The sequence below is a fragment of the Babylonia areolata genome, chromosome 15 (genome assembly GCF_041734735.1).
Source record: "Babylonia areolata isolate BAREFJ2019XMU chromosome 15, ASM4173473v1, whole genome shotgun sequence".
NCBI classification, from domain to species: Eukaryota; Metazoa; Mollusca; class Gastropoda; order Neogastropoda; family Buccinidae; genus Babylonia; species Babylonia areolata.
The window spans coordinates 1,847,620-1,874,725 of NC_134890.1; the positions used below are offsets into that span (position 1 = coordinate 1,847,620).

General features: G+C 43.7%; 2 protein-coding genes across 3 annotated transcripts in view; one reads left to right on the plus strand and one right to left on the minus strand.

The window, feature by feature from the left end:
- Window positions 1–4,223, minus strand: part of LOC143290363 (mitochondrial glutathione transporter SLC25A40-like) — a 29,494-nt gene extending 25,271 nt beyond the window's left edge. Inside the window, exons 1-3 of the mRNA XM_076599741.1 lie at window positions 4,009–4,223; window positions 2,127–2,320; window positions 1,032–1,099 (exon numbers count right to left, since the gene is read on the minus strand). Coding sequence (XP_076455856.1) covers window positions 1,032–1,099; window positions 2,127–2,320; window positions 4,009–4,192 — 446 coding nt within the window. The 5' untranslated portion in view covers window positions 4,193–4,223. The remainder of the gene's footprint in view (window positions 1–1,031; window positions 1,100–2,126; window positions 2,321–4,008) is intronic.
- Window positions 4,224–4,424: 201 nt separating this feature from the next.
- On the plus strand, window positions 4,425–25,568 carry LOC143290137 (tetraspanin-13-like). Of its 2 annotated transcripts, XM_076599429.1 has the most exons (6): window positions 4,425–4,553; window positions 12,029–12,196; window positions 14,642–14,860; window positions 15,998–16,159; window positions 19,250–19,325; window positions 23,944–25,568. In XM_076599429.1, the coding sequence occupies exons 1-5, from the start codon at window positions 4,491–4,493 to the stop codon at window positions 19,322–19,324; spliced, it is 687 nt and encodes a 228-aa protein (XP_076455544.1). In that variant the 5' UTR covers window positions 4,425–4,490; the 3' UTR covers window position 19,325; window positions 23,944–25,568. The 2 variants fall into 2 exon arrangements, with proteins under 2 accessions (XP_076455544.1, XP_076455546.1); XM_076599431.1 differs by lacking the exon at window positions 19,250–19,325.
- Window positions 25,569–27,106: the final 1,538 nt, after the last annotated feature.

Genomic DNA, 27,106 nt, shown 5'->3' on the forward strand with positions numbered 1-27,106 from the left:
ACAACACAACATCACAACCATCACTGTGTGGGACAACATCACAACCATCACTGTGTGGGACAACACAACATCACAACCATCACTGTGTGAGACAACACAACATCACAACCATCACTGTGTGGGACAACACAACATCACAACCATCACTGTGTGGGACAACATCACAACCAACACTGTGTGGGACAACATCACAACCATCACTGTGTGGGACAACATCACAACCAATACTGTATGGGACAACATCACAACCATCACTGTGTGGGACAACATCACAACCATCACTGTGTGGGACAACACAACATCACAACCATCACTGTGTGGGACAACATCACAACCATCACTGTGTGAGACAACACAACATCACAACCATCACTGTGTGGGACAACATCACAACCATCACTGTGTGAGTCAACACAACATCACGACCATCACTGTGTGGGACAACATGACAACCATCACTGTGTGGGACAACATCACAACCATCACTGTGTGAGACAACATCACAACCATCACTGTGTGGGACAACATCACAACCATCACTGTGTGAGACAACATCACAACATCACAACCATCACTGTGTGAGACAACACAACATCACAACCATCACTGTGTGGGACAACATCACAAAAATCACTGTGTGGGACAACACAACATCACAAAGCACATCTATCAACATCACTTTACACAACACAGCTTGCACTTCTATCAACCATCACTTTACACAACACAGCTTACAGTTACACTTCTATCAACATCACTGCACAACACACAACTGTGTTACTGAGCTGCCAACAAAACTTCAGATCTATCACAATCTGGCAATCATATCACTGCTGGCACTTGCTGGTATAACAGCTCTCAAAAATCACCTCTGTTTTCAAAAACATATCCGGGACCACATTTTATTTCTTTCCTCATTTCATTTACATATCAATGACAGCTCATAAAATCTCTACACACACTTCCATTGGCAGTTTTTATTTCTATCTTTCATTCTTTTTTTATGTATTTTTTGCACGCAATGTACTCACAAAGTGGGTGGAAGACCGCTCCATAATGACGCCACGCCTTCATACTTCACAATTTTGACGAAAGCATCCTGAAACAAATGATTGTCTACGTTATTCCACCAGTATATATATATCAAGTGCTGACAACACTAAAAAAATAAAAGGTTTTCATTAAACAAAGAAAGAAAAAACAAAACACTCCCTGCCCTGCCCCCCCCTTTCCAACACCCACCAAACACACTCACACACAAACACCAATCCCCCCACCCCCACCCCAGTACCCCCCCCCCCAAAAAAAAACAACAACAAAAAACAACAACAAAACACACACACACACCAAACACATGCCACACACACACACACCACACATACACACCAACCCCCCGCAACCCCCCCCCCCCACACACACACACACCAAACACACACCACACACACACACACACACACACCAAACACACACACCACACACAGACACACACGTACCTAACACACACACACACACACACCACACACACAAACACCACACACACATTGTGAGAAAAACAAAAAAGCCAGTTGCAGCAAAAGCAGTCACACATTCACATCTAAGACAATATTCAACACACTACAACACATATGTTATTGTGTTGTGTGGGGAACTACACACACTACAACACTGGTGTTATTGTGTTGTGTGGAGAATAACATACATCAATACTGATGTTATTGTGTTGTGTGGGGAATTACACACACTACAACACTAATGTTATTGTGTTGTGTGGGGAATTACACACACTACAACACTGATGTTATTGTGTTGTGTGGAGAATAACATACATCAATACTGATGTTATTGTGTTGTGTGGGGAATTACACACACTACAACACTGATGTTATTGTGTTGTGTGGAGAATTACATACATCAATACTGATGTTATTGTGTTGTGTGGGGAATTACACACACTACAACACTGATGTTATCATATTGTGTGGGGAATTACACACACTACAACACTGATGTTATTGTGCTGTGTGGGGAATCACACACACAATCACACTGAAGTTTTTGTGTTGCATGGAGAATTACACACACTGCAACACTGAAGTTATTGTGCTGTGTTGTCTGACAAGCCTTACCGCGGTTCCAGTGAAGTGAACAGGCAAGGGTTTTTTGTACCACTGGTAGGCAGGAGAGAAGTTGCCACCCCCGTTGAGACAGGTACACATGTGATCCATCAGGCCATTGCAGTACAGGAAGCACTTGCCCCGCATGAAGGCGCTGGGCTTTTTCTGGGCCTGGAGCCGGATCTTCACAACATCCAGGGGTGTCACTGTCAACAACAGTGACTGTTTTCAACACATCGCTAGTTCTTGTTCTTGTTGTTTTTAGTCCAGCCGACCGCACAGGGCCATATCAGGACTGTCAAACCATACAAATGCTCAACCGTGTCAACACAAAACTGTCACATCTACAAAAAAACAAAACAACAAACAAAAAAACAGAGACAAACTCACAAAACACAAAATAATCACAAAAATTATGGATGGAATAAAAATAATAGATATAAAAAATGGGCGGAAGAAGGGTATACTCACACACATGAATATTCATGTACACATACACAGCATGTGCAATAATAATAAATATATGAAAAACTTATGTATACATACAATGATGCATAAGCAAACATACATACTGTACATAAATGAATCTCAAGACTTTTGCCATCATAGGCAACTTCAGGTGACCAGATAGTTCACCTCCCTAGACGACTTTAGTTGATATCAAAAGGGTCATGTCGGATGGACCATTTTTCGCACTGTATTTGTAACAAATATTGACAGCTCCAACACAACAGGAAACTGACTAACTTTCCCCTCTTGACCAAGTTAAGTAAACAAGTCCAATGTCTTGTTTTGACACAAACCGAATCCTGTGACTGAGAGCGTTAAGTCTAAGCTACTTGGCACTAGGAGTGTTTTTCACACTGACTTGGCGGTGAAGGAAATAAAGTGGCATTGTTCACAATTCATTCTTTAAGATATGCATGGTATTCATTTTTGAAAACATTCAGGAGTGTGTTGTGTGCACATAAAACAAACAGAATATGGCATTCCACAAACCACCACCAGCGAGAGACACTCAGACCAGCGAGGTTTGGGTGAGGGGCAGAAAGACAGTTACTGAGAATACAGTGAGATACAGACAGAGCGACAGAGAGACTGGAGAAAACATTCCAAAAGTGAGTGGATGGAGTTCATGACATCAGAAAATTTGTCAGTAAAAAAAAGATTAAATCTGAGGGGGGAAAAAGACATCTATGGACACCAGGCAGTGTTTCATAACAAACCACTCTTTGTAAGACTGGTTAAAATGGGAAATTCTTGGAAGGGTAACAATAACAGTTATGAGCATGGTTATGTTTCTTAGTTTGATACTAGTAACTTGTAATTGACTGCCGAACTGGATAAAATGCCGTCAGAGCGTTAACCACAGATCAAACAGAAAGCCAGCAGTACAAAGATGGCAAAAACCATTGAGAAAGAGAAAGTGACTGAATGTGAATGTGACTGTGCATGTGTTTGTGCATATGTGCATGTGTGTGTGTGCATGTGTGTGTGTGTGTGTGTGTGTGTGTGTGTGTGTGAGCATTGCAGTATTTCCTACACATGTCTTAGCAGCATCATCAATGATTTTTACTCAATTTTCATTTAGTTACTTTTGCAACCGCATCATTCCATCTGAGCAAATGTGACAATCTTTTTATGATGCTGTGTCATGCAGTCACTGATCTGCTGTATTGCATCAGATGGACACATGGACATGTCTTCTGTGGTTTTACTTCACGGGCTGTTTTATTTAGCAAACTCAATGCATTTTTTTTATTCATATCTTCCCTCGTACGAACACAAGTATTCACTGCGCATTCAGTGATTCCAAGACTGGCATCTGTGAAGATACGAGATCGACTAACAGCCAGTGACGCCAGAGGACGTTTTATTTCAAAACACAACCTACCCAAAACAGAAGTGAAGAGAGCTCCGGAGCATGAAGAAACCATTTGCTGCAATGGAGTGATCATGACCCCTTTGTGCCTGTTGCATTGTGCACTGGGTTGTACCAACGGGGGACTGACAACTGCATTCACTTGTATTTCCAGTTCACTTGTTTCTGGTTCATCTATCAACACTAATTCACTCATTTTCAGCTTCGGGTCGCGTTCGTCTTGTGCAACTTCTACGAAAACATTGCTGAGAAATTCGTGTTTCGAAACACCCTGAAATAAAACGCATTTTGAAATGTTTTTTGGGCTGTGAATTTCAACTTTAGTGTATCGTGTTTGACTCTTCATCAAAACCACATCAGTTGTTCAAACTTCCTCAGCTTTGGAATACGAAACCATTGCCACATGATCTGCAGAAGCTGTCTGCTAGCACGAGTGTTGCTTCGTCTGTGTTGTCTGAGCGTACTTATAAATTGAGGATTTCAAAACCTCCAGGATGGTGTGTGGTGGTTTCAGTTGTTCCAAAAATGCACTTATAGTGCTGAACTTCATATATATTGTAAGTAATTTTGTTGTGCTCTGCTGTTTATCGCCTTTTCGCTCCAGATTTATACATGTTTGAAAGTATTGGATGGTCTCTGGGTTAGTTTGGGCTATGATTCAGTGCATGCACGAGCATCACAAACGTCTGTGACGTGGCTGCGTCGAGCCCAGATCAATTTTAGAATTTACACGGACAGCACACGTTTTAACAAGTATATGCGTGTGCATTTTAAAAAATAGAATAAGGTAGCTAGTTTCATAGGCTTATTAGCCGTCCATGCATTTTGTACTGATCGACTGAGGATCGTGTATATATCGACTGGGTCCACGGGCCACAACATAACGTCACCATAATTCACTATTAATTGTGTGACACGGGGGCGGGAGGGGGTGGGTGGGTGAAAAACGCAGATTTTATCTGCGTTACTTAATACAGTGATTCTGTTGACAGACTGTATACTTATGGTTAATAATTTATCTCTTAAACTGTCATTACCACTGCTCAATAAACTCATTCAGAAGCCTACAGGACTCAACAGGATGTCAAAATTGATAAGACCCATACTTTAGTGCAAGTGTCAGACAGCTGCCATTCCTCCCAGTGCTCCTTCATGCTCACATCTTGGATGATGTCTGCAGGTTAACAGTGACACATGATATCAAACAGGTTAACATTGACACTTGATGTCAGTCAGATTAACAGTGACACATGATATTAAACAAGTTAACAGTGACAGATAACATCGAACAGCTTAGCAGTGAAATGCCATCAAACAGGTTAGCAGTGACACATTATATCAAACAGGTTAAGTGACACATGATATCAAACAGGTTAACAGTGACACATGATATCAAACAGGTTAACAGTTACACATGATACCAAACTGGTTAACAGGGATACATGATATCAAACTGGTTAACAGTGACATATCAAACAGTTTAATGGTGACACATGATATTGGTCTGGTTTACAGTGAGTCGAGTGATACATGATATCAAACAGGTTAACAGTGACACATGATATCAAACAGGTTAATAGTGACATATGATATCAGACAGGTTAAGTGACACATGATATCAAACAGGTTGAATGACACATGATATCAAACAGGTTCACAGTGACACATGATATCAAACATGTTAGCAGTGACACATGATATTAAACAGGTTAACAGTGACACATGATATCAAACATGTTAGCAGTGACACATGATATCAAACAGGTTAACAGTGACACATGATATCAAACAGGTTAAGTGACACATGATATCAGACATGTTAACAGTGACACATGATATCAAAAAGGTTAATAGTGACACATGATATCAAACAGGTTAACAGTGACACATGATATCAGACAGGTCAACAGTGACACATGATATCAGACAGGTTAACAGTGACACATGATATCAACAGGTTAACAGTGACACATGATATCAGACAGGTTAACAGTGACACATGATATCAGACAGGTCAACAGTGACACATGATATCAGACAGGTTAAGTGACACATGATATCAAACAGGTTAAATGACACATGATATTAAACAGGTTAACAGTGACACATGATATCAAACATGTTCGCAGCGACAGATGATATTAAACAGGTTAACAGTGACACATGATATCAAACAGGTCAACAGTGACACATGATATCAGACAGGTCAACAGTGACACATGATATCAGACAGGTTAACAGTGACACATGATATCAACAGGTTAACAGTGACACATGATATCAGACAGGTCAACAGTGACACATGATATCAGACAGGTTAAGTGACACATGATATCAGACAGGTTAAGTGACACATGATATTAAACAGGTTAACAGTGACACATGATATCAAACATGTTCGCAGCGACAGATGATATTAAACAGGTTAACAGTGACACATGATATCAAACAGGTCAACAGTGACACATGATATCAGACAGGTCAACAGTGACACATGATATCAGACAGGTTAACAGTGACACATGATATCAAACAGGTTAACAGTAACACATGATATCAGACATGTCAACAGTGACACATAATATCAAACAGGTCAACAGTGACACATGACAAGGTTAACAGTGACACATGATATCAGACAGGTCAACGGTGACACATGATATCAGACAGGTCAACAGTGACACATATCAGACACGTCAACGGTGACACATGATATCAGACAGGTTAAGTGACACATGATATCAGACAGGTCAACAGTGACACATGATATCAGACAGGTCAACAGTGACACATGATATCAACAGGTTAACACTGACACATGATATCAGACAGGTAAACAGTGACACATGATATCAACAGGTTAACTGTGACACATAATAACAGACAGGTTAACAGTGACACATGATATCAAGAGGTTAACAATGACCTGATATCAGACAGGTCAACAGTGACACATGATATCAAGAGGTTAACAATGACCTGATATCAGACAGGTCAACAGTGACACATGATATCAAGAGGTTAACAATGACCTGATATCAGACAGGTCAACAGTGACACATGATATCAAGAGGTTAACAGTGACCTGATATCAGACAGGTCAACAGTGACACATGATATCAAGAGGTTAACAATGACCTGATGTCAGACAGGTCAACAGTGACACATGATATCAAGAGGTTAACAGTGACATGATATCAGACAGGTCAACAGTGACACATGATATCAGACAGGTCAACAGTGACACATGATATCAGACAGGTCAACAGTGACACATGACATCAAGTTTCAGTTTCAGTAGCTCAAGGAGGCGTCACCTGCGTTCGGACAAATCCATATATGCTACACCACATCTGCCAAGCAGATGCCTGACCAGCAGCGTAACCCAACGCGCTTAGTCAGGCCTTGAGACATGACATCAAACAGGTTAACAGTGACAATTGATATAAGACAGGTTAACAGTGATACATGATATCAATAGGTTCACGGTGACACATGATATCAGACAGGTCAACAGTGACACATGATATCAGACAGGTCAACAGTGACACATGATATCAGACAGGTCAACAGTGACATGATATCAGACAGGTTAACAGTGACACATGATATCAGACAGGTCAACAGTGACATGATATCAGAGAGGTTAACAGTGACACATGATATCAGGTTAAGTGACACATGATATCAGACAGGTCAACAGTGACACATGATATCAGACAGGTCAACAGTGACATGATATCAGACAGGTTAACAGTGACACATGATATCAGACAGGTTAACAGTGACACATGATATCAATAGGTTAATGGTGACACATGATATCAGACAGGTCAAGAGTTACATGATATCAGACAGGTTAAGTGACACATGATATCAGACAGGTTAACAGTGACACATGATATCAAACAGGTCAACAGTGACACATGATATCAGACAGGTCAACAGTGACACATGATATCAGACAGGTTAACAGTGACACATGATATCAGACAGGCTAACAATGATATCAGACAGGTTAACAGTGACACATGATATCAGACAGGTTAACATAATAACAGTGACATGATATCAGACAGGTCAAAAGTGACACATGATTTCAGACATGTCAACGGTGACACATGATATCAGACAGGTTAACAGTGACACATGACATCAGACAGGTTAAGAGACACATGATATCAAACAGGTTAACAGTGACACATGATAACTATTTGTAGTTAGCTTAGAACTGTAATGTCTCTGGTGTCAAAATGTCAACAATTTTTGCTACACAGTCTTTTCATGCCACTTGGCAGTCTACATTTTTTGCTACACTGTCTTTTCATTCCATTTGGTAGTCAACATTGTTTGCTACACTGTCATTTCATGCCCTTGGGCAGTCAACATTCTTTCATAAACTGTCATTTCATCCACTTGGCAGTCAACATTCTTTCATACACTGTCGTTTCATGCCACTTGGCAGTCAACATTGTTTGCAACAGTGTCATTTCATGCCATTTGGCAGTCAGCATGTTTTGCTACATTGTCATTTCATGATGCATGGCAGTCAGCATTGTTTGCTACACTGTCATTTCATGACGCATGGCAGTCAACATTGTTTGCTACACTGTCATTTCATGACACATGGCAGTCAACATTGTTTGCTACACTGTCATTTCATGATGCATGGCAGTCAACATTGTTTGCAACACTGTCATTTCATGCTGCTTGGTAGTCAACATCTTCTGATACAGTCATTTCATGCCACTTGGCAGTCAACATTGTTTGCAACAGTGATATTTCATGCCACTTGGCAGCCAACATCTTTTGATACACTGTCATTTCATGCCATTTGGCAGTCAACATCTTTTGATACACTGTCATTTCATGACGCATGGCAGTCAACATGTTTTGATACACTGTCATTTCATGACGCATGGCAGTCAACATGTTTTGATACACTGTCATTTCATGACACTTGACAGTCAACATGTTTTGATACACTGTCATTTCATGACGCATGGCAGTCAACATGTTTTGATACACTGTCATTTCATGACGCATGGCAGTCAACATGTTTTGATACACTGTCATTTCATGCCACTTGGCAGTCAACATTGTTTGCAACAGTGATATTTCATGCCACTTGGCAGCCAACATCTTTTGATACACTGTCATTTCATGCCATTTGGCAGTCAACATGTTTTGATACACTGTCATTTCATGACGCATGGCAGTCAACATGTTTTGATACACTGTCATTTCATGACGCATGGCAGTCAACATGTTTTGATACACTGTCATTTCATCCCACCTGGCCCAGATTGTAGTTCATCCTCAACATTGTCTGATTCAACCAACACATGCATGTGTTTACAGTAATTAAATCATTCAAATGTTTTCAGTTTTGCTTATTAGGACTCAACTGAATAAAAGAAATATATCATTATATATGTACAATTTTCTGTGAATCAATTTTGTTTTTGTGGCTTAAATGTGATAAAAGTTATGGAAAACATTAAACATTATTGCGCCGTTTTGTGACATGGCAGTGTGTCTGAAATTTAGTGAAAACAAAGTGGCCAGAAACTAAAAAGTACAAATCTGATCAAAATCCAGTCCATGTAGATCTGATCTAGGTTTGTTTCTTGTTCTGATAAAACATCTATCATCAATAAAGACAATATATTAAGTTTGAAATATCACACAGAAGACCCGCATTACTGACGTATGATGTAAACAACACATTCCGCTTGACATGTCGTATGTTTTCATCCAAAGGCAAGCGCATTAATTAATTGATTGATGTGGATACTTATATAGTGCCTATCCTCAGTCAGAGACCAAGCTCTAAGTGCTTTACATACACGGGGACATTTGCACCACAGGCTGCCTACCTGGGTAGAGCTGACTGACGGCTGCCACTGGGTGCTCATCATTCGTTTCCTGTGTCATTCAATCAGATTTCAGACGCACACACATACACACTCAGACAGACCTGTAACATTTAACGTGTATGACCGTTTTTATTTATTTACCCCGCCATGTAGGCAGCCATACTCCGTTTTTGGGGGTGTGCATGCTGGGTATATTCTTGTTTCCATAACCCACCGAACGCTGACATGGATTACAGGATCTTTAACGTGCGTATTTGATCTCAGTTCTGTGTGCGCATACACACGAAGGGGGTTCAGGCACTAGCAGGTCTGCACATATGTTGACCTGGGAGATCGGAAAAATCTCCACCCTTTACCCACCAGGTGCACCGAGATTCGAACCCAGGACCCTCAGATTGAAAGTCCAGCGCTTTAACCATTCGGCTATTGCACCCGTCATTAATACACCACACGTGGTATTTTTTCATCCAAGGGCAAGCACATCAATATACTACACATGTAGTATTTTTCCATCCAAAGGCAAGCGCATCAGTACACCACACATGCAGCAAGCGGACATCACATCTATCTCTGACAGCATACGCACTCATTTTCTGGTAAAAATTTCTGTTCAACCACAACAACAAAAATTACATACACAATTTATTTCCAAACAATGTGTCAACTGTTGCGTTGGAGTCAACACTTGGAGAGTTCCATGTAACAGATACGTTACATTTTACACACTGTTGGAAACACCACTGCGCTGACGCTATGTTCAAACACCCATGGCTGAAGGGTGTTTGTGAAACCAATTTACGCTTTGACTGATCTGCACAAGTTATTATTATTATTATTACTACTACTACTACTACTACTACTACTACTACCTTTTTTATATTATAATTATTATTTATTTATTTGTGTAAGCTTATCTATTATTTATTCACCTTTTTGTTGTTGTTTTTTTTTCTCTCAAGGCCTGACTAAGCGCGTTGGGTTACGCTGCTGGTCAGGCATCTGCTTGGCAGATGTGGTGTAGCGTATATGGATTTGTCCGAACGCAGTGACGCCTCCTTGAGCTACTGAAACTGAAACTGAAACTGCACAAGTTACATGAAAAGTGTTCAGTTTTGTTTACTTGAATATTTTTCATTAGGAAGTTTACATCATGTTCAGAGCTAACACAGGAAAGAGGAACTCCAAATTGATATGCAGATTGGATTTTCTGTGTTACGTCTGTACAGTGTAAACTTTGAAAATAAAAATGTACATGAGTAAACAAAATCAGAACTACTTTCACATAAATTGTGCAGAGACATAACATTGTGGAGGAATGCTTGCGGCTTATGCAGCATTGCAAGTTTTGATGAATTTGTTGAGTCTTAACAGTACTACCTGTTTGCATGGGATGTTAAAAAACAAAAATATGGGCTTTGGACAAAAATATTTATCGGGTAAGAATTTTTTTTCAAACATCAGAAAAATTGATACACTCCATGATAAAACGAAATTGATCACAAACAGCATTCAAGTCACATTTTCTACAGAAACAGTTTTCTTGTGGAATTCCATTTGCCCCTGCCTGTTTCACTTTCAGTCGGTAAACTGATTTTTAAATTCAAATTTGAATAATGAGATTATGTGTCTGCTGGGTAATGCCCTGATAATTTTTTTTAATTTTTTTCTCTCTTAATTCCTTGATACAGTTGTTAGGAAACATACAGGTATTACTTTGATGTAATGGCACCATTATGTGGAGTGATGGCCTAGAGGTAACGCATCCGCCTAGGAAGCGAGAGAATCTGAGCGCGCTGGTTCGAATCACGGCTCAGCTGCCGATATTTTCTCCCCCTCCACTAGACCTTGAGTGGTGGTCTGGATGCTAGTCATTCAGATGAGACGATAAACCGAGGTCCTGTGTGCAGCATGCACTTAGTGCATGTAAAAGAACCCACGGCAACAAAAGGGTTGTTCCTGGCAAAATTCTGTAGAAAAATCCACTTCAATAGGAAAAACAAGTAAAACTGCACGCAGGAAAAAATACAAAAAAATGGGTGGCGCTGTTGTGTAGCGACGCGCTCTCCCTGGGGAGAGAAGCCTGAATTTCACACAGAGAAATCTGTTGTGATAAAATGAAAATGAACCATGACACAATCCTGCTGTGGTTTCAGTTGGTGGCCTTCATTCTGATCGGCGTGGCAGCGTACGGTCGAGCGGCTGCCGTGGTGACCAGTCTGACGCTGGTGGGGAGTCTGATCGCCTGTGGCGTCCTCCTCTTCCTCATCTCCCTCATCGGCCTCATCGGCGCCGCCAAGCATCACCAAGTGATGCTCTTCTTTGTATCCTGGACACTATATGGGAAATGATGACACAAACTCAGCTTTGACTTTGTTCCAGTATCGTTGATGTAGTGTTTTATTGTAAAATTCCACTTTAAATTGATGATAATAAAACTTAAAAGATCTCTCTCTCTCTCTCCCTTTCTATAATAATAAATATTATATATATATAAATATATATATATGTGTGTGTGTTGGTACAAAAAAAGATTTCGTTTTCTTCGCATAGGCGGATAGTAGTTTGCACAGGACAGGAATGTCAGACCCCTGCCGGAGTCTGCACTAGTTTGGTCATGGTAAGTATGTTATTTAAACGTAATTTTAGATAGAAAATTTCCTTTTGCTGCTATTTATTGTGATTTTTTGTTTGCTTATATTTCTTCCAACAGGCAGCAAAATCGTGTCCTCGTCTGAAGAAGCAGACTTTTGAAGACGGTTGCAGAGGAGATCACTCCAGCCTTCACCCTGCTCTACCGCATTTCATACTCCTCCGGCACCCTGCCACACGACTGGAAACAGGCCAACATCACACCTGTCTTTAAAAAGGGAGAAAAATACAAAGCTGCAAACTACCGCCCCATCTCCCTCACCTGCATAGCCTGCAAGCTGATGGAACATATTATCACCAGCCACATCGTGTCCCATCTTGAGAACAATGAGATTCTCTGTCCAGAGCAGCACGGCTTCCGACGCGGACGGTCACGTGAAACGCAACTCTTAGGGTATGTGGAAGAAGCGACTAGAGAGATAGAGAAGGGAAACCAGGAGGACACTATCATCCTCGACTTCTCAAAGGCGTTCGACCAAGTTAGCCATACCCTACTTGTTCACAAACTACGTCGTTACGGCATCAGAGGACGCACCAATGCCTGGATCAAGGACTTTCTCAAGGACAGACAGCAGGCTGTGGTCGTGGAAGGAACAAGATCCGACCTTCTACCCGTGGAATCTGGCGTCCCTCAAGGCTCGGTTCTAGGGCCGAGTCTTTTTCTTCTATACATAAATGACCTTCCTGATGGCATCAAGTCGAAGATCCGCCTATTTGCCGATGACACCCTGTGCAGCAAGACCATCATAAAGAAAAATGACGAGCAAGTGCTGCAAGAAGATCTACACTCCCTTACCACCTGGGAGGAGAAGTGGTCCATGGAGTTCCATCCACAGAAGTGCTCAACGCTGAGAGTTTCCCGTAAAAGGGACAAGACCGCCCCTGCGTAAGAGCTACATGGCCAAAAGATTGAAAACGTCAGCACCACAAAGTACCTGGGCGTCAACATTCAGAAAAATATGCAGTGGGAATCCCACATTGACTCCATCACCAAGAAAGCCAGCAAGACCCTAGGCTTCGTCCGGCGCAACCTCAAGATCAGCAACCAGAAGACAAAGGAAACTGCGTACAAAGCCCTTGTTCGCCCACTTCTTGAGTATGCAGCCACCGTCTGGGATCCCTACACTGCAAACGAGGTTGAGGCCCTCGAGAAGATCCAACGAAGAGCAGCAAGATGGGTCTCGAATCGCCACCGCCAAACATCATGCGTGGACTCCATCCTCAATTCACTCAATTGGCCTCCCCTACAACAGCGCCGCAAGAAAGCCCGCTTGGAGATGTTCTACAAATTCCACCATGGTATCATCTCCATCAACTCCAAGTACCTGCCCAAGCCATCTAAGTGCAGGCTGAGCTGTAGAACGAACAACAGCCTGAGCTATGACATTCCCTCCTGCACAACACTGTACAGGCAGATGGCATTCTTCCCAAGGACCATACCAGAATGGAACAAGCTGCCTCAGGAAGTTGTGACAGCCGAGTCACTGGACTGCTTCAAGTCCAGACTGGCCTCTCATCTCTAAAAGTGAATCCCCCCCACGCCCCCCCCCCCCATTCCCCCCCTCCTCCTAACCACCCATACACCCCAAATCACCCCCCGCCCCCCCCCCCCCCTCCCCACTCCCCCCGCTCACAGCTGATGCAGAGGCTTGGCATCATGTCAGAGCACGCTGAACGTACACTGGCTGGCCAGGTCGCAAAAAGAAAGGAAAGAAGAAAAGAGAAAAAAGAAAGAGAGATTTAAAAAAAAATTTTTTTCCAATCCTCACAACAGCGCAATCCTCAGCAACCTCCCCAAACTACAACAGAACCATCAATAGAATGATGTTGGTTGTACAAAGGAAGAAGAAGAAGCTGTGCCGCAGTGAAATTTTTGCTAAATTTTAATTACAGGTTTTAAAGACATGCAAAGACTAGTTACTGCTGTCTCTCTCTCTCTCTCTCTCTCTCTCTCTCTCTCTCTCTCTGTCTCTCTCTATCAATTCTACATATATATATATATATATTTTTTTTTTAATATTTATATATATATATGTAAATATCTATGTGTGTGTGTGTCTGTGCGTGCGTGTTAAAAATGAACAGTGCACTGGGGCACGTTCCTTGACTCTCTGCAGTACATGATCATTCTCTTCCTGCTCTTCCTGCTGCAATTTGCCCTGGCCTGTGCCTGCCTGGCGGTGAACGCCGACCAGAAGGACGCACTGGCCGAGCAGGGCTGGAAGCTGGCCAGTGACGAAACGCGCAACGACGTCCAGCGACAGTTTGACTGCTGCGGCTTCCAGAACCGGAACCTGCCCAGCAACCAGTCTCTGGGCCACCCCAAGTGCCAAGGCGTGAGTGTGGTCATCTTGTTTTGTCCTGTAGTTAGCTGGCGTTTGGACAGCCCAAGTACAGGACTAAGTGTGGTCATCTTGTTTTGTCTTAGAACCAATCAGTGGGGAGTTCGTGCCATATAAGTAGAATGTTATTATTATTATTGTACCTGTCCACAGGTGGCCAAGTGCTGTGACAATGACGATGATACCTGTCCACAGGTGGCCAGGTGCTGTGACAATGACAATGATACCTGTCCACAGGTGGCCAGGTGCTGTGACAATGACAGTGATACCTGTCCACAGGTGGCCAAGTGCTGTGACAGTGATACCTGTCCACAGGTGGCCAGGTGCTGTGACAATGATACCTGTCCACAGGTGGCCAAGTGCTGTGACATTGACAATGATACCTGTCCACAGGTGGCCAAGTGCTGTGACAATGACAGTGATACCTGTCCACAGGTGGCCAGGTGCTGTGACGATGACAGTGATACCTGTCCACAGGTGGCCAAGTGCTGTGACAATGACAATGATACCTGTCCACAGGTGGCCAAGTGCTGTGACAATGACAATGATACCTGTCCACAGGTGGCCAAGTGCTGTGACAATGACAATGATACCTGTCCACAGGTGGCCAGGTGCTGTGACAATGACAATGATACCTGTCCACAGGTGGCCAAGTGCTGTGACAATGACAATGATACCTGTCCACAGGTGGCCAAGTGCTGTGACAATGACAATGATACCTGTCCACAGGTGGCCAGGTGCTGTGACAATGACAATGATACCTGTCCACAGGTGGCCAGGTGCTGTGACAATGACAATGATACCTGTCCACAGGTGGCCAAGTGCTATGACAGTGATACCTGTCCACAGGTGGCCAAGTGCTGTGACAGTGATACCTGTCCACAGGTGGCCAGGTGCTGTGACAATGACAATGATACCTGTCCACAGGTGGCCAAGTGCTGTGACAATGACAGTGATACCTGTCCACAGGTGGCCAAGTGCTGTGACAATGACAATGATACCTGTCCACAGGTGGCCAAGTGCTGTGACAATGACAATACCTGTCCACAGGTGGCCAAGTGCTGTGACAATGACAATACCTGTCCACAGGTGGCCAAGTGCTGTGACAATGACAATGATACCTGTCCACAGGTGGCCAAGTGCTGTGAGAATGACAGTTCACCGTGTTGCACGGGGCAACCCTCCCAGGACGCCAATTGTCCTTGTGACCCCTGCCTGGAGAAGATGAGACCTGTCATCTACAATGCTTTCTCAGCCACAGGGGGCGTGGGGCTCTTCTTCAGCTTGACAGAGGTCAGTGCACTTTAACCCTTTCCTGTCTGTCTTCCTCACAAGTTGGAACGAAAGCAATGTCCGCAGTGTGGACACAAGGGGTGCCTTTCAGCTGTTAGTGGTGTCTTCCCTGCCATCAGGACAGTCTCTGGAAATTGTTAGCTTTTGTTTCTGTTTACGACGGGCGCAGTAGCCGAGTGGTTAAAGCGTTGGACTGTCAGTCTGTGGGTCCCGGGTTCGAATCACGGTGACGGCACCTGGTGGGTAAAGGGTGGAGATTTTTACGATCTCCCAGGTCAACATATGTGCAGACCTGCTAGTGCCTGAACCCCCTTCGTGTGTATACGCAAGCAGAAGATCAAATACGCACGTTAAAGATCCTGTAATCCATGTCAGCGTTCGGTGGGTTATAGAAACAAGAACATACCCAGCATGCACACCCCCCGAAAACGGAGTATGGCTACCTGCATGGCAGGGTAAAAATGGTCATACACGTAAAAGCCCGCTCGTGTGCATACGAGTGAACGTGGGAGTTGCAGCCCACGAACGCAGAAGAAGAAGAAGTTTCTGTTGACTCCATGTTCAGCCTGCTGCTCTCAGTAAGCACCGTTTGTTGTGGAGTGGTTTTGAGCGTTGTGTGCTGCTCACAAAGCTGTGGACTGCATGGTGACTGCTTCCTGTGGAAGGCTGTGTTGTGGAGTGGTTTTGAGCGTCGTGTGCTGCTCACAAAGCTGTGGACTGCACGGTGACTGCTTCCTGTGGACGGCTGTGTTGTGGAGTGGTTTTGAGCGTCGTGTGCTGCTCACAAAGCTGTGGACTGCATGGTGACTGCCTCCTGTGGAAGGCTGTGTTGTGGAGTGGTTTTGAGCGTTGTGTGCTGCTCACAAAGCTGTGGACTGCATGGTGACTGCTTCCTGTGGACGGCTGTGTTGTGGAGTGGTTTTGAGCGTCGTGTGCTGCTCACAAAGCTGTGGACTGCATGGTGACTGCTTCCTGTGGAAGGCTGTGTTGTGGAGTGGTTTTGAGCGTTGTGTGCTGCTCGCAAAGCTGTGGACTGCATGGTGACTGCTTCCTGTGGAAGGCTGTGTTGTGGAGTGGTTTTGAGCGTTGTGTGCTGCTCGCAAAGCTGTGGACTGCATGGTGACTGCTTCCTGTGGAAGGCTGTGTTGTGGGGTGGTTTTGAGCGTTGTGTGCTGCTCACAAAGCTGTGGACTGCATGATGACTGCTTCCTGTGGAAGGCTGTGTTGTGGAGTGCTTTTGAGCGTTGTGTGCTGCTCACAAAGCTGTGGACTGCATGGTGACTGCTTCCTGTGGAAGGCTGTGTTGTGGAGTGGTTTTGAGCGTTGTGTGCTGCTCACAAAGCTGTGGACTGCATGGTGACTGCTTCCTGTGGAAGGCTGTGTTGTGAGCGTCGTGTGATGTTCACAAAGCTGTGGACTGCATGGTGACTGCTTCCTGTGGAAGGCTGTGTTGTGGAGTGGTTTTGAGCCTCGTGTGCTGCTCACAAAGCTGTGGACTGCATGGTGACTGCTTCCTGTGGACGGCTGTGTTGTGGAGTGGTTTTGAGCGTTGTGTGCTGCTCACAAAGCTGTGGACTGCATGGTGACTGCTTCCTGTGGAAGGCTGTGTTGTAGAGTGCTTTTGAGCATTGTGTGCTGCTCACAAAGCTGTGGACTGCATGGTGACTGCTTCCTGTGGAAGGCTGTGTTGTGAGCGTCGTGTGCTGTTCACAAAGCTGTGGACTGCATGGTGACTGCTTCCTGTGGAAGGCTGTGTTGTGGAGTGGTGTGAGCGTCGTGTGCTGCTCACAAAGCTGTGGACTGCATGGTGACTGCTCCCTGTGGAAGGCTGTGTTTTGGAGTGGCTTTGAGCGTTGTGTGCTGCTCACAAAGCTGTGGACTGCACGGTGACTGCTTCCTGTGGAAGGCTGTGTTGTGGAGTGGTTTTGAGCGTTGTGTGCTGCTCACAAAGCTGTGGACTGCATGTTGACTGCTCCCTGTGGAAGGCTGTGTTGTGGAGTGGCTTTGAGCGTTGTGTGCTGCTCACAAAGCTGTGGACTGCATGGTGACTGCTTCCTGTGGAAGGCTGTGTTGTGGAGTGCTTTTGAGCATTGTGTGCTGCTCACAAAGCTGTGGACTGCATGGTGACTGCTTCCTGTGGAAGGCTGTGTTGTGAGCGTCGTGTGCTGTTCACAAAGCTGTGGACTGCATGGTGACTGCTTCCTGTGGAAGGCTGTGTTGTGGAGTGGTGTGAGCGTCGTGTGCTGCTCACAAAGCTGTGGACTGCATGGTGACTGCTCCCTGTGGAAGGCTGTGTTTTGGAGTGGCTTTGAGCGTTGTGTGCTGCTCACAAAGCTGTGGACTGCACGGTGACTGCTTCCTGTGGAAGGCTGTGTTGTGGAGTGGTTTTGAGCGTTGTGTGCTGCTCACAAAGCTGTGGACTGCATGGTGACTGCTTCCTGTGGAAGGCTGTGTTGTGGAGTGGTGTGAGCGTTGTGTGCTGCTCACAAAGCTGTGGACTGCATGGTGACTGCTTCCTGTGGAAGGCTGTGTTGTGGAGTGGTTTTGAGCGTCATGTGCTGCTCACAAAGCTGTGGACTGCATGGTGACTGCTTCCTGTGGAAGGCTGTGTTGTGGAGTGGTTTTGAGCGTTGTGTGCTGCTCACAAAGCTGTGGACTGCATGGTGACTGCTTCCTGTGGAAGGCTGTGTTGTGGAGTGGTTTTGAGCGTTGTGTGCTGCTCGCAAAGCTGTGGACTGCATGGTGACTGCTCCCTGTGGAAGGCTGTGTTGTGGAGTGGTTTTGAGCGTCGTGTGCTGCTCACAAAGCTGTGGACTGCACGGTGACTGCTTCCTGTGGAAGGCTGTGTTGTGGAGTGGTTTTGAGCGTTGTGTGCTGCTCACAAAGCTGTGGACTGCTGTGTAGCACCTGATTGATTGATTGAGTGAATGAGTGGTGATCTTAAAGCACAGACCAATGGGTAAAACTGGACTGATCTTCCTGCTGGTGTGTTTTGTCAGCGAGCCACACCTCAGTACTTATTGAACATCCCTTGTACATTACACACGGTTGAGACTTTGACCAGGAAAAAAACACTCTCTTGGGTTTCAGATCATTGGCGTGTGGATCACCATCCGATTCCGTAACCAGAAAGACCCCAGCGCAAATCCCAGCGCTTTTCTTTAAAGTGTGCATTTTTCATGACTCCCTTTCCTCTTGCTTGATGACCAGTGATAACAACAGTTTCTGTGATCCAGTCATGCCTGTCCAGCTTGCAGACACTGATACCTGTTCTGTGTTAATAGCATGCGTGTGTGTGCACTCTGCAGATGCGATTGTTTTTGCTTGTCTTTCATGGGACAAAGGTTTCTGTGGGTTTTTTTTACCCATCCTTTCTGACCTTGAAGTTTAGCAAAGTTCAGCAAACACACCCACCTGACAGCCCACAATACAGGACAATACCAAACACACCTGACAGCCCACAACACACAGGACAATACCAAACACACCTGACAGCCCACAATACAGGACAATACCAAACACACCTGACAGCCCACAACACACAGGACAATACCAAACACACCTGACAGCCCACAATACAGGACAATACCAAACACACCTGACAGCCCACAACACACAGGACAATACCAAACACACCTGACAGCCCACAATACAGGACAATACCAAACACACCTGACAGCCCACAACACACAGGACAATACCAAACACACCTGACAGCCCACAACACACAGGACAATACCAAACACACCTGACAGCCCACAACACAGGACAATACCAAACACACCTGACAGCCCACAACACACAGGACAATACCAAACACACCTGACAGCCCACAACACACAGGACAATACCAAACACACCTGACAGCCCACAACACACAGGACAATACCAAACACACCTGACAGCCCACAATACAGGACAATACCAAACACACCTGACAGCCCACAACACACAGGGCAACACCAAACGGGAAATGCACAACGAAATCAATTGACCAGCAAACACAACAGCAAAAGCCAGCCATGAACCTAAAGAAAACAAACCAGACCTGAGGGAACAGCTGTCAGCATCATGGGGTGACCAGCAACACCTGCTGCTTGAAAAACACCCCCCAGAACGGGACTGCTTCAGTTGGCATGTTGTTGATAGCCAACAGCAACCTGTTAGCTGCGTGACTGTGTGAATCTGTACGGCTTGTTCCAATGGCTTCAGCCTCAGTCTGCTAAGTAATACTGCTTGGAGTGTGTGAATCTGTACGGCTTGTTCCAATAACTTCAGCCTCAGTCTGCTAAGTAATACTGCTTGGAGTGTGTGAATCTGTACGGCTTGTTCCAATAACTTCAGCCTCAGTCTGCTAAGTAATACTGCTTGGAGTGTGTGAATCTGTACGGCTTGTTCCAATAACTTCAGCCTCAGTCTGCTAAGTAATACTGCTTGGAGTGTGTGAATCTGTACGGCTTGTTCCAATAACTTCAGCCTCAGTCTGCTAAATTCTGCTGCTTGGCATTTTGTGATTGCACAATGTTTTAACTGGTTGGCTGTGTTTTGTGCATGAAAATCCGATGACTGAGTATAACACAATGGAAATGTTGGTTCCTGAGTCATCTCCTTTTATTCATCATTAAAACCCCTCTCTCTCTCTCTCTCTCTCTCTCTCTCTCTCTCTCTCTCTGTGACTGTGTGTGTGTGTGTGTGTGTGTGACTTCCCGTGGTGTGAAGCCCCCATTGGAACATCCTTGTAGCTGTTATTTTACACACACACACACACACACACACATATATATATATATATATATAGAGAGAGAGAGGTGTAAGAAAAAGATTCCAACATCCTATCAGTTGACTTTTCAAGCCAGTTTGTTATCGTAACACATTCATAGTGTGACAGTGACACACATGTCTAAGATCTGTCCAGACACCATTGTGTGAAAAGACACTAAAGGAAAGAAAAAAGTGTGACAGATGGGGCATGATGGTGTGTATGTTTCAGGGGAGTTAATTGGTCAGTGTGTCTGGACTGCAAGTCTTCCTGAGAGTTGTGCCCCTTGATTTCCTCTCTCTCGCTTTCTGCCCCAGTTGTTTTTATCTTTGTTGAAAAACCTGTTTATTTATTTATTTCTTCTTCCGTCTTTTGGCCTCCGTTACTTAGCTGTTCTATGTTCATAATTTTCATATTTACTTTTTCCTCTCTTTTCCACTTATTTAATTTCTTTATCCATCTGTTTGCATCTTTTACTTTGCTAATCTACTTAACACACTTTTGATTTTTCCCCCCACTTTCTATTTATTCATTTCTTTAAATGTTTGCATACTTTACTTAGCTAATCTACTTAGTTTTGATTTTGACTTTTTCTTCCTTTTCTTTTTTCTAACTTTGTTCATTTCTCCATCCATCTGTTTGCATATTTTACTTAACTATCTACATACTGTTCATTTCTTCATCCATCTGTTTGCATATTTTACTTAGCTATCTACATACACAGTTCTTGTAGTTACTATTTTTTTTCTCATTTGATTGCCTGACACTGCTTCAGCACTTTGTTGATGTGTTCTTAAAGCTTGCCTTTTTGGCTTTCTTGAGATGGTAAAGTGGGCCAGTTTAATTACTGTACTCGTTAAAGTCTGCCATTATCAACAGTGTAGTCATTAAAGTCTGTCTAAGTCATCACTGTAGTCATTAAAGTCTGCCTTTATCAACAGTGCAGTCATTAAAGTCTGCCTATATCAACACTGTAGTCATTAAAGTCTGCCTTTATCAACAGTGTAGTCATTAAAGTTTTGCCTTTATCAACAGTGTAGTCATTAAAGTCTGCCTTTATCAACAGTGCAGTCATTAAAGTCTGCCTTTATCAACAGTGTAGTCATTAAAGTTTTGCCTTTATCAACATTGTAGTCATTAAAGTCTGCCTTTATCAACAGTGTAGTCATTAAAGTTTTGCCTTTATCAACATTGTAGTCATTAAAGTCTGCCTTTATCAACAGTATAGTCATTAAAGTTTTGCCTTTATCAACAGTGTAGTCATTAAAGTCTGACTTTATCAACAGTGCAGTCATTAAAGTCTGCCTTTATCAGCAGTGTAGTAATTAAAGTTTTGCCTTTATCAACATTGTAGTCATTAAAGTCTGCCTTTATCAACAGTGTAGTCATTAAAGTTTTGCCTTTATCAACAGTGCAGTCATTAAAGTCTGCCTTTATCAACAGTGTAGTCATTAAAGTCTGCCTTTATCAACAGTGTAGTCATTAAAGTCTGCCTTTATCAACAGTGTAGTCATTAAAGTTTTGCCTTTATCAACATTGTAGTCATTAAAGTCTGCCTTTATCAACAGTATAGTCATTAAAGTTTTGCCTTTATCAACAGTGTAGTCATTAAAGTCTGCCTTTATCAACAGTGTAGTCATTAAAGTCTGCCTTTATCAACAGTGCAGTCATTAAAGTCTGCCTTTATCAACAGTGTAGTCATTAAAGTCTGCCTTTATCAACAGTGCAGTCATTAAAGTCTGCCTTTATCAACAGTGTAGTCATTAAAGTCTGCTTTTATCAACAGTATAGTCATTGAAGTTTTGCCTTTATCAACAGTGTAGTCATTAAAGTCTGCCTTTCTCAACAGTGCAGTCATTAAAGTCTGCCTTTATCAACAGTGCAGTCATTAAAGTTTTGCCTTTATCAACATTGTCATTAAAGTTTTGCCTCTATCAACATTGTAGTCATTAAAGTCTGCCTTTATCAACAGTATAGTCATTAAAGTTTTGCCTTTATCAACAGTGCAGTCATTAAAGTCTGCCTTTATCAACAGTGTAGTCATTAAAGTTTTGCCTTTATCAACATTGTAGTCATTAAAGTCTGCCTTTATCAACAGTGTAGTCATTAAAGTTTTGCCTTTATCAACAGTGTAGTCATTTAAGTCATCACTGTTGTGATTAAAGTCATCACTGTAGTCATTAGAGTAATCACTGTAGTCATTTAAGTCATCACTGTAGTCATTAAAGTCACCATTGTAGTCATTGCCTGTTTAATTACTGTAATTAGTGTAAGACAAGTGAGGGGCACTGCACACTCCTGTTTCTGAGGAAACAGAGGACACAGTGCAGGCTGGATATCAAACCAAATACACATTGACATGTATACAGTTTCAGATGTTACTATGTTGTCACTTAGTTTTTGGGTTAGTCTGCTCAGAACTGTGTTGTGACTTAGTTTTAGTGTGTTCAGAACGTTTGTGATTTAGTTGTGTGTTTTTTGTTAGTGTGCTCAAAAACTGTGCTGTGATTTAGTTTTCAACTTTTTGGGGTTAGTGTGCTCAGAACATTTGTGATTTAGTTTTTGGGTCAGTGTGCTCAAAACTAAAAATACGACTAGAAGATAGATGCCTTTGTGGATGTTTGGACTGACAGCATATTTAGAATTGTACATTATTTCCCAAAGCAAAATACTCAAAACATGTGTTTACTTTTGCATTCTTTAAAGTATCTTTGAAGTCATTAAAAAGAAGAAAAAAAGAAAAAGAAGAAGAAAGAAAGAAAAAAGATGATGCAAAAGTTGTTTAGCTGCACAAGTTTTTATCCACTATTGTTTTGCCAGTATCAACATGTGGAAATGTGGTGTCATTTTTTTTTTTATTTTTTTTTTTTAAACTTTGGTTCCACTGCATGTGGAGTTATGAAATTTAGCACACGCATAAAGAACACTTTAAAAAGTCCAGATACCTGTGAAGTTTAAAAATCCTATCTGCTGTGGTTGTGGCATAATAGATGTTTTGTGTGTGTGTGTGTGTGTGTGTGTTCAGATCATCGGGGTGTGGTTGGCAATGCGGTACAGAAACCAGAAAGACCCCTCCGCCAACCCCAGTGCCTTTCTGTAAGGTGTGAGTGGGCTGTGCTGCTGCCGGAGGAGCTTGGAGACAGACTGTGTGTGGCTCAGAAAATGTGTATTAACTATTATCAGGTGATTTAGGCCAGGAAGCATGTATTTGATCACGTGGTTTGGGTCAGTGTATTGATCAGGTGATTTGGGTCAGTGTATTGATCAGCTGATTTGGAACAGGCTGTGTGTATTGATCATGTGATTTGGGTCAGAAAGTGTCTATTGATAATGTGGTTTGGGTCAGTGTATTGATCATGTGATTTGGGTCAGTGTATTGATCAGGTGATTTAGGTTAGAAAGTATGTATTGATCATGTGATTTGGGTCAGAAAGTGTGGATTGATCAGCTGATTTGGGTCAGTGTATTGATCAGCTGATTTAGGTCAGAAAGTATGTGTTGATCATGTGATTTGGGTCAGAAAGTGTGTATTGATCATGTGATTTGGCTCAGAAAATGTGTATTATAAGGTGATTTAGGTCAGAAAGTGTCTGTTGATCATGTTATTTGGGTCAAAAAGTGTGTATTGATCAGGTGATTTGGGACAGAACATGTGTACTGATCAGGTGGTTGGGGCAGAAAGTGGTTATTGATCATGTGATTTAGGTCAGTGTATTGATCAGGTGAATTGGGACAGTGTATTGATCGGGTGATTTGGGACGGAACATGTGTATTGATCAGGTGATTTAGGTCAGTGTATTGATCAGGTGATTTGGGACAGAACTTGTGTATTGATCAGGTGATTTGGGGCAGAAGATGTGTATTGATCAGGTGATTTGGGACAGAACATGTGTATTGATCAGGTGATTTGGGACAGAAGATGTGAATTGATCAGGTGATTTGGGACAGAATGTGTGTATTGATCAGGTGATTTGGGACAGAATGTGTATTGATCGGGTGATTTGGGACAGAAGATGTGTATTGATCAGGTGATTTGGGAGAGAAGATGTGTATTGATCAGGTGATTTGGGACAGAAGATGTGTATTGATCAGGTGATTTGGGACAGAAGATGTGTATGGATCAGGTGATTTGGGACAGAATGTGTATTGATCGGGTGATTTGGGACAGAAGATGTGTATTGATCAGGTGATTTGGGAGAGAAGATGTGTATTGATCAGGTGATTTGGGAGAGAAGATGTGTATTGATCAGGTGATTTGGGACAGAAGATGTGTATTGATCAGGTGATTTGGGACAGCAGATGTGTATTGATCAGGTGATTTGGGAGAGAACATGTGTATTGATCAGGTGATTTGGGAGAGAACATGTGTATTGATCAGGTGATTTGGGAGAGAAGATGTGTATTGATCAGGTGATTTGGGAGAGAAGATGTGTATTGATCAGGTGATTTGGGAGAGGACATGTATTGATCAGGTGATTTGGGAGAGAAGATGTGTATTGATCAGGTGATTTGGGAGAGAAGATGTGTATTGATCAGGTGATTTGGGACAGAACATGTGTACTAATTAGGGTGACTGGCTGGATGGGAAGAGTGAATGAACATCAGGGGAGGCAACCAAGGTGAGGGGAGGTGAGCAGGGGATTGAGGACAAAGCGGAGGGGGAGGTGAGCAGGGGATTGAGGACAAAGTGGAGGGGGAGGTGAGCACAGGGGGAGGTGAGCAGGGGATTGAGGACAAAGCACAGGGGGAGGTGAGCACAGGGGGAGGTGAGCAGGGGATTGAGGACAAAGCACAGGGGGAGGTGAGCACAGGGGGAGGTGAGCAGGGGATTGAGGACAAAGCACAGGGGGAGGTGAGTAGGGGATTGAGGACAAAGCGCAGGGGGAGGTGAGCACAGGGGGAGGTGAGCAGGGGATTGAGGACAAAGTGCAGGGGGAGGTGAGCAGGGGATTGAGGACAAAGCGGAGGGGGAGGTGAGCACAGGGGGAGGTGAGCAGGGGATTGAGGACAAAGTGCAGGGGGAGGTGAGCACAGGGGGAGGTGAGCAGGGGATTGAGGACAAAGTGCAGGGGGAGGTGAGCAGGGGATTGAGGACAAAGCGGAGGGGGAGGTGAGCACAGGGGGAGGTGAGCAGGGGATTGAGGACAAAGCGGAGGGGGAGGTGAGCAGGGGATTGAGGACAAAGCGCAGGGGGAGGTGAGCACAGGGGGAGGTGAGCAGGGGATTGAGGACAAAGCGCAGGGGGAGGTGAGCAGGGGATTGAGGACAAAGCACAGGGGGAGGTGAGCGCAGGGGGAGGTGAGCAGGGGATTGAGGACAAAGCGCAGGGGGAGGTGAGCAGGGGATTGAGGACAAAGCGCAGGGGGAGGTGAGCAGGGGATTGAGGACAAAGGGGATTGAGGACAAAGCGCAGGGGGAGGTGAGCAGGGGATTGAGGACAAAGCGCAGGGGGAGGTGAGCAGGGAATTGAGGACAAAGCGCAGGGGGAGGTGAGCAGGGGATTGAGGACAAAGCGCAGGGGGAGGTGACAGTTGGGGGTATGGGGTGTTGGGCTTGTGAGTGGTGGTTTGTGCAACCTGACTGTTGTGAATGAGACAGGCTGGATGTCTAACCTTTTTGACTGAATGTGTGACCTTTTTGACTGGATGTGTGACCTCTGTAACTGGATGTGTGACCTTTTTGACTGGATGTGCGACCTTTTGTAACTGGATGTTGTGACCTTTTTGACTGGATGTGTGACCTTTGTAACTGGATGTGTGACCTTTTTTGACTGGATGTGTGACCTTTGTAACTGGATGTGTGACTTTTTTGACTGAATGTGTGACCTTTGTAACTGGATGTGTGACCTTTGTAACTGGATGTTGTGACCTTTTTGACTGGATGTGTGACCTTTGTAACTGGATGTTGTGACCTTTTTGACTGGATGTGTGACCTTTGTAACTGGAAGTGTGACCTTTGTAACTGGATGTGTGACCTTTGTAACTGGATGTGTGACCTTGACCTTTTTGACTGGATGTCTGACCCTTTTTTTTTCTTTCTTTTTTTTTTTTTACTGGATGCGTGACCCTTTGTGACTGGATGTGTGAACTTTCTTAGTCTGTATAGGCCTTTGTTGACTGACACCATTCCAACCACTGTCATACCCTTCAGTTTGGATAGGGTGTGGATAACTTGTTTCTTTTGTTATG